This window comes from Brassica oleracea, unplaced genomic scaffold, assembly GCF_000695525.1.
Source record: "Brassica oleracea var. oleracea cultivar TO1000 unplaced genomic scaffold, BOL UnpScaffold00763, whole genome shotgun sequence".
NCBI lineage: Eukaryota > Viridiplantae > Streptophyta > Magnoliopsida > Brassicales > Brassicaceae > Brassica > Brassica oleracea.
In genome coordinates, this window is record NW_013617449.1 from 79,322 (window position 1) to 87,716 (window position 8,395).

General features: G+C 35.8%; 1 protein-coding gene and 1 pseudogene across 1 annotated transcript in view; one reads left to right on the forward strand and one right to left on the reverse strand.

Annotated features, from left to right (window-relative positions):
• The window catches only part of LOC106320010 (probable LRR receptor-like serine/threonine-protein kinase At5g59680), a gene marked incomplete at its 5' end in the record, with an annotated part of 8,093 nt that extends 2,445 nt beyond the window's left edge, over positions 1–5,648 (reverse strand). The window contains 11 exon segments of the mRNA XM_013758377.1: positions 3,822–3,905; positions 3,977–4,073; positions 4,076–4,364; positions 4,437–4,616; positions 4,690–4,736; positions 4,738–4,771; positions 4,860–4,928; positions 5,012–5,083; positions 5,173–5,219; positions 5,222–5,316; positions 5,416–5,648. Of these exon segments, the coding sequence (XP_013613831.1) occupies positions 3,822–3,905; positions 3,977–4,073; positions 4,076–4,364; positions 4,437–4,616; positions 4,690–4,736; positions 4,738–4,771; positions 4,860–4,928; positions 5,012–5,083; positions 5,173–5,219; positions 5,222–5,316; positions 5,416–5,648 (1,247 nt within the window).
• A 5-nt stretch (positions 5,649–5,653) lies between these two features.
• LOC106320011 lies at positions 5,654–7,125 on the forward strand (annotated as a pseudogene).
• The last annotated feature ends 1,270 nt before the right edge of the window (positions 7,126–8,395 follow it).

Genomic DNA, 8,395 nt, shown 5'->3' on the forward strand with positions numbered 1-8,395 from the left:
TTAGGGTTTAGGGTTTGAATTTCGAAATAATATAATTCAGAAAAAAAATTAAAAAAATTATTTTTTCTTTTTTTAGATTTTTATTTATTTAAATATTTATTTATTATATATATATAAAGAACATGAGCATAAGGAACAAAGTTAATACGTAGAGTTAATATTTGAGAGAGAGAGAGAGAGAGAGAGAGAAAGTAGATCTCGTTTTAGGGCCCGACGTACGGACGGAGCGTGAGCGTCCGTGCCGTCGCCGGAGGCCGTCTTTTTCCATCAAGCTCCTTTATTTTCCTTCTTCTTCGCCACCCTTCAACGATCGCCTTGCCTGAGCTCTGGATCTGATTCATCTTTCTACGGTGGTTTAGCGTTTGGAGGAAAGACGCGGTCGGGTTAGGTGATGGCGTGAGTAATTTGGTTCGTCGTTCCGTGGTGTTGATTCCGGGACATGGAAGCTACCCTAGTTCCGTCGTCGCCGGCCCTTCTCCGGGAGGTGGAGGCTTTCTCAGATCCACCAACTCCGGCTTCAGTTACCGGGAAGAGGAGACTTATGCAGCTCCGTCTTCGCCGGCTCTTGGCTCCGAGGGTGGAGGCTTCCAAAGCTATGCCCTGTCGGTTATGAGACCCGTTGTTTTGTGGGTTGTGGCTACTAGTTTGTGGCGTGTGAGGTTGCGTTGTGGTTTTTGGCGGTGCGGTTTCAGTGGCTCGCGGTGTCCTTCTGACGGATGAGATCTAGAAGAGTTCGATGAAGCTCTCCGCAGAATGGTTAAGCGTTGAAGAAAAGTTCGGTTTCGGTGGAGGCTTCGGTATTGAAGCTCCGACGAAACGAGGTGTATGGTGGTGGTGTTCCGGCGGTGCTCCGATGCGGAGATTGTCAAGTCGAGGCATAGGTGACGCGTGTCGCGCTGACGACGAGATCTCAACACGCATCCAGTTTCCTTGACGCATGGGTCAGCAAGGACGCGTCCGGCCCGCGTAGTGGGGTACTTTCGGTTTGGGCCGTAGGCCCGTTTAGTTGGTTTGTGTATGCCCTTACGTGATGGGCTTTAACTTTAGTAGTTTGTTGGGCTTTGGCCCGGTACTTAATGTTGGGCTTAGTCCCCCTTATTAATAAAAAATAATTTGGGAAAAAAAAAAAAGAACATGAGCATAAGGGTCTTTTGCCGATTAACGAATAAGGTATTTTTCTGAATTATACTATTTTGAAATTCAAACCCTAAACCCTAAAACTCAACTCTAAACCCTAAACCATCAATCCTAAACTCTATTTTTTTTTAAAATAAGAACCCTAAACCCTAAACCATCAATCCTAAACACTATTTCTTTTTGAAATAAACCCTAAACCCTGAAACATCAAATCTAAACTCTAAACCCTAAACCTTCAACTCTAAACCCTAAAACATCAACTCTAAACCCTAAACCCTAAACCTTCAACTCTAATCCCTAAACCCTAAATCCTAAACCCTTAACCCAAAAACCCTAGAGTTGATGTTTTACGGTTTAGATTTGAAGATTTAGGGTTTAGGGTCTAGAGTTGATGTTTTAAGGTTTAGATTTGAAGGTTTAGGGTTTATGGTTCGAATTTTAGAAAAATATAAGGTTTAGGGTTTAGGGTTTACGTTTAGGGTTTAGAGTTGATGTTTTAGGGTTTAGATTTGAAGTTTTAGGGTTTAGGGTTTAGAGTTGATGTTTCGGGGTTTAGGGTTTAGAGTTGATGATTTAGGGTTTAGAGTTGATGTTTTAAGTTTAGATTAGTTAACCATATGTTTTTTTTTGTGAAAGGTAATCAAAAGGTTATAAATGTCTTTTACAATTCATTAAAGATAAGGGTAAAAGTGGTTAGTGTAAACATGAAAAATAGTACTTTGAAAATGATATTTTTGGCAATTTACCGTTTGAATTTCCTTTTATTTAATTAAAATTTTAAAAAGGAAACTAATTTTCGAACTACCTAATCTAATCTATATTACCATATACAAACGATTAAACATTTAAAGATATAAAAATTAACATAATTTATTTATAGAAACAATTAAATATCATATATTATATTATAAAATATTATAATATACATATAAATAGACATGATATGATACAAATAATTTTATAAACAATTTCAAATATATTTCTATTAATAGTGGATACAATAAATCATAGATTACAAAAAACTAATTAGTCTAAATCTAATAATATTTTGATAATCACTATATATATATATTTTCTAAAAATGTGTTTAATGAATGTAGAACAGTAAAATATACAATTTTAAAAACATTCAGTCAATTTTCAGTAACAAATATTGATTGTATAGTTGAGTTATCATTGTTATAAATGATTCAAGTATTTGTATATTTAAAAACAAAAAATATATGGTAAGTTTTTAAAATAATATTAATAAATGAAAATATGTGTTATAATATAAAATTGAAAAATTGGAACATTATATTAATACGAGACTAGAGATAATATACTCTATTAATATAATTATTATAGTTTTGATTATAATAAATTATATGGTAAATAGTTTAAAATAATATTAATCAATGAAATATTTTTTTATAATATATATTGAAAAAAAAACAGAAACAATATATTAATACAAGAATAGAGTTAAGACTTTATTGATATAGTTTTGATTATAATAAATTATATGGTAAATAGTTTAAAATAATATTAATCAATGAAATATTTTTTTATAATATATATTGAAAAAAAAACAGAAACAATATATTAATACAAGAATAGAGTTAAGACTTTATTGATATAGTTTTGATTATAATAAAATTGACATGCATATTTTTGTAATAGGAAAAAAAATGATACATATATAAAAAGTGAGCGAAGAATACTAAAATTTGTTTGTTTACATGGGTTTTACCTATTAATATAACTGTTAGTTAATTAGTTTCATCTTGTTTTTATAACATGAAGACAAATTAAGTAAGGAAGATCAATATATATGATATGTTTTAAAATTGATATGGTTGAAGATGGAAAATATAAAGTAAATTAATTATTTTTAAAAAATATTTACGAAATAATGATATGTATTTTTTACGGTAAAATAAACTTTTACAATGTATGATAACAACTTTCTAAGAAATTTTATACAAATAGAATCATGTTATTTTGATGTAATGAAATTATTCACATTAATAATAATTATATGTCTAAAATAATGACATCATGTTATTTAAAATGTTAGATATTATTTTCTGATATATAATAGTTAATAGTATTAAATTAAAATATGTATGTATTAAAATAAGTATTGAAAAATGAAAGTAATAATTTTAAAAAATAATATTTTTAAATGAATTAGTGTTTGATACGATAGTGTGATGATTGGAGAGAATTTAAGGATGCATTTGTTTGGTTAACCAATTGTGAATGTTATGTTGAACACTAAATAAAAAATGTGTGAGAAATTTTGATTTGACAAACTAATGGAAATTTTGTAACTATTTTACTTCTAAATAAAATAAAATGGTAGACAAAATAATGCGAAAGTAGAAAGTGTTATAAAGTAACTTTTTGTTCATTAATCTTTGGGTTTTTTATTAATCAAAAATTATGTCATAAAAAAACATTTGGAAACTTATATTCAAATTTATAGAATTATCACTATATCTCAGTAATCTTCTAAGATTATACAATACCAAGACTTTTGATTTTCAGACTATTTAAAATAAAAAGGTTATTTTCAATAGTTATGATTACTATTCAAAATTATAAAATTATAAACATAATATATAATTTTCATTATACAATGTTTATACCCGCGAAATTGCGGACAACGTACAACTCAAAAACAAGACCATTTTACTAACAGTCTTCATGTAAGTATGCCAATCCTCTAGCTGCTCCGGAAGCAATCTTCATCCTCTTTGACCAATCAAATGGTCTCCTTTTTTCTGCAAATATTACCATATAGTGTAAGGCAAGGTGGCAAAATTAATTTTCGGAAACCATTAATCGCACGTACCATGCAAATGAAACTCCATCGTTTTATTGGGCAAAAACTCATAGACAAGCAATCTTTGAGTTCCGGTTACGCAGTAACCAAGGAGGGACACATGATGCCACCAAGGAGGGACACATGATGCCTGTGATGGACTCTACTTATAATCTCTATCTCTGCCCGAAACTCCCGTTCCCCTTGCCCGCTTCCAGCTTTAAGCTGCTTAATCGCAACCTCCGTTCCATCGGGAAGAACTCCTTTATGAACATAACCAAACCCGCCTTGGCCAATGAAGTTGACATTGGAGAAGTTATCGGTCCCTTGCGCCAAGTCTTCATATGTGAACATGTTGTTTGCCATTTCTGAGGAGCTACTTTGATTATTGCACTGCTGAAGATTATTATCACATGATCTATAAAATCATTATCAGAATATTAATAGTTGACTGATTTACTTTTATTTAGTCAAAAGCATAATTTGGTACGTACCTGAATTAGGATAACGACCAAGCTTGGCTCTCCTCTTGAGGATAACTAAAACAATGACTAAGATCAAAAATATTGATGCTGCAACTGATGCAATAACCATGGTCTTCTTCTTCGTCTTCTTCTTGTTTGTGGTTGCGCATGAAGCAGAGGAACATATCCCAGGATTTCCTTCGATGCTAGAGTTTTTTCACGGAGGTAAATATTGTAAAACACATTTGACTAGAAAGGTTTGAAGATTTAATTAGTTACCTTAGTTAAACCAATCCTCTTTGCACTTTATCTAGGAGACTCGTAGGGAATTGAACCATATAGCAAATTGCTTGACAGATTTCTGCAAGAAGAGGAGTCAAAAACAGAGGTTATAACATGTTAGTTTAGTCTTGTGTATAAACGATAAATTTTACATTCTAACAACTTACATGACTTTTAAACTTGTCATATGGGCTAGGAATTCCGGGACCCCAATCAGGCTGTTGTTAGAAAAATCACTGCAATAAAAAAATAAAAATTCCAAACCCATGACAATATTTTCTCAAATAACAACTTATCCTGCTATGTACATTATACTTACAGAAGTTGTAAACTACTTAGGTTTGATATGGATTCCTGTATCTCCCCGGTTAAGCCATGGGTAGTCAAGTTCCTATTTCCATATGCCAAAGATTTTTAAAACCTTTTTTGTGAAGAACAAATCATATTCTGTTCTAGAAACAGAACAAACTCAATACTTACAATGAAATGATCTTTGGTTGCTCACTGTCAATGTAACTGCAGTTAACACACCAGACCACATGTAATCCCGCGGTACGCATGGATCTCCTTGCCAGTCAACCTTATTGATGCCGCAACTCAACTTGATGTTTATTATCGTATCAACTGATTACCATTTTACTTAGGTTAGTATATTTTTTTGTTCCAGATCAACAATAAGTCACAAAAATAGTTTGTTCAGAAAATTATAATTATTTATATAACCTTCTTTTGTATCGGTTTCATTCTGTGATAGCGAGTTCACCATGTAAACCTCCATGGCGTTGAGCAGAGGAGGCAGTGTGGAACTCGCCGTCTTTTGAAGCGAAAATGTGCAGTGTCCATTTGCGTTCGGACCGAGTTCATCTCGGAAAAAGGAACTAGTATAGAAACTTATTGGCTTAAAGGGATCTATGATGAGTCTTCCGTTGTACATCACCTTAAACTCTCTGGTGTCAACTTCATTGGCCAAGGCGGGTTTGGTTATGTTCATAAAGGAGTTCTTCCCGATGGAACGGAGGTTGCGATTAAGCAGCTTAAAGCTGGAAGCAGACAAGGGGAACAGGAGTTTCGGGCAGAGATAGAGATTATAAGTAGAGTCCATCACAGGCATCTTGTGTCCATCCTTGGTTACTGCGCAACCGGAACTCAAAGATTGCTTGTCTATGAGTTTTTAATTTTCCCAATAAAACGCTGGAGTTTGATTTGCATGGTACATGCGATTAATGGTTTCCGAAAATTAATTTCGCCACCTTGCCTTACACTATATGGTAATATTTGAAGAAAAAAGGAGACCATTGGATTGGTCAAAGAGGATGAAGATTGCTTCCCGAGCAGCTAGAGGATTGGCATACTTACATGAATACTGAGTAAAATGGTCTTGTCTTTAAGTTGTATTGAACACATGTTTTTCAAAGACTCTTAATAGTTGTTTTTCTTTTCTTTGTCTTTATCTCTCATCAGGTAACCCTAAAACTATACACCGTGATGTAAAGGCTGCTAATGTTCTTATCGATGATAGCTACGACTAATTAAATATGATCGATTCATCAGTTAGCAGATTTTAGACTCGCCAAGTGTTGTTTAGACAATGATACTCACGTTTCTATATGCAACTTGTCCTGCAGCGACAATCTTTAAACTTGTTTCTTGTGATGTGGATGCCGATACTTAGCCCCTGAATATGCATCTTCTGGGATACTCAGCGACAAATCAGACATCTTCTCATTCGGAGTTATGCTTCTGGGACTGATAACTGGACGCCGGCCTGTTGGTAAATCACATCCGTTTGCCGATTAAGAAAACCTCGTTGATTGGGTGAGTACTTTTCATTTTCCCTTAGTATCAATTTTTTTTTTGGGCACAGTTCTAAAATTTTACCTCTTGCGCTAGGCAAAGCCTCTTATGTTACAAGCCTTAAACACTGGAAACTACCATGGTCTTGTTGACCCGAGACTGGAGAAAGATTTTGATATTAGCGAAATCAAGAGGATGGTTCTCTACGCTGATGCTTGTGTCCAACATTCAGCAAAGCACCGACCAAAAATGAGCCAGGTACAATCAGATTGAAAACATGGATTTTGAAAAAAAAACAGAAACTTTGTGAATTCCTCTGAAACTTGGGAGTCATTTCAGATAGTTCGAGCATTTGACAAGAGCATTTCTCTAGATGACCTAATCCAAGGGGTTGCTCTAGGAGACATCACTAGTTACAGCTTAGACGAGAGCTCAGGTTATAGCTCAACGAAGTACAAAGAAGACGTGAAGAAATTCAAGAGGTTGGTACTTGAAAGCCAAACATTTGGTAGCAACAGTTTCACCAGTGACAATGGTCAGAGCTCATCAGGCTCCTTCTGCATCAAATCTGAGACGGAGGAGACCCAAATAAAAGAAACACATACACATTTTTATCCAAGCCACATGAATGGAAACTGACCAGTAGTGTTTTTTTTTTGTTCAAACTCCAATTTCATTAAAATAAAGCTAAAGTGGGCTCAAGGCCCATAAAGCCTGTTTTGCCAAAAGGTCTGCAGAGTTGTTTGACGATCTAGGAATAAACTTGAAAACAATAGACTTAAATGTGGTAGATAGAGAGTAAATGTCCCGTAGAGCATTGTAGATCTCCAACTTCATTCCTTTCTTGTTGATGGTATTGATCAATACTTGCGAATCTAAGAAGATAGTGATGGAGTCGATTCTTAGGGCGAGAGCAGAGTTTATGGCAGAGAGGACTGCCAAGGATTCCGCTACGAGAGGCGACGCTACAAAGAGTGAAGTCGCTGTGAATTGGTGTGGCGAAACCAAATCATCAATGATCCAACCAAGGCCTGCATGTCCCGAGGAAGGATTCCACGCTGCATCGGTGAAGATCGAAGTTCCGTGGAGCCTAGGGTTTAGTTCGACTATGATCAAAGGTTTCGTTTTGAGTGGGGGAGGAGGCGTCTGTGCAAGCATCCATTCCCTTGCATCTGAGATCGCTTTAGAAATTGTTTCTTCTGGTGTGGAAGTCCTTTTTTGGAAGATCAATTGATTTCGCGCAATCCACAGATTCCAGATGATCCATGAGGCAAGGGTTCCTGAATCGAGTTCCACTGGAGGTAACATGGTTAGCTTCCTGGCTCTTTCCCAACCGGCTAGCGTGTCTGTGAAGGGGAGTGCTCCGATCGTATTGAGAGTAGGTGCTAGGTCCCAGGTTCGAGATGCAAAGCTGACGGGTTTTTGAGCCACACTAGCTCATCTTTGTCCCTTCTCTTGCTTGGTCTTAGTTTCAGGATCTGCTCTTTGTGAAACGGTAGGATGCTTTCCAACTTCTCAATATCCCACTCTCTTGTGTTTGCTCGTAGTAGCTCTGAGACTTTTATGTCTTTGTAGGCCTCGGGGGCAGGTCCATAGGGTCTCTCCTGCTCAGTTGGTGAGAGCCAGGGATCGTTCCACACATTGATCTCATTGCCTGCTCCAATCATCCAGCCCAGTTGTTTCTTCAGGAGGTCTCTTCCTATGAGTACACTTCGCCAACCGTGGGATGCTCCTGAAGGGGTCTTGCAGGTTAGGAAAGGTTCCGAATGGCAATACTTCCCTAGTAGGCATCGTGCAAGTAGGCAGTTTGGATTCTTTAGCATTCGCCAGCTGAGTTTTGCAAGGAGGGCGTCATTTGTAAATGTAAGTTCCTTGAATCCCAATCCTCCTTTCTTTTTTGGTTTTGTCA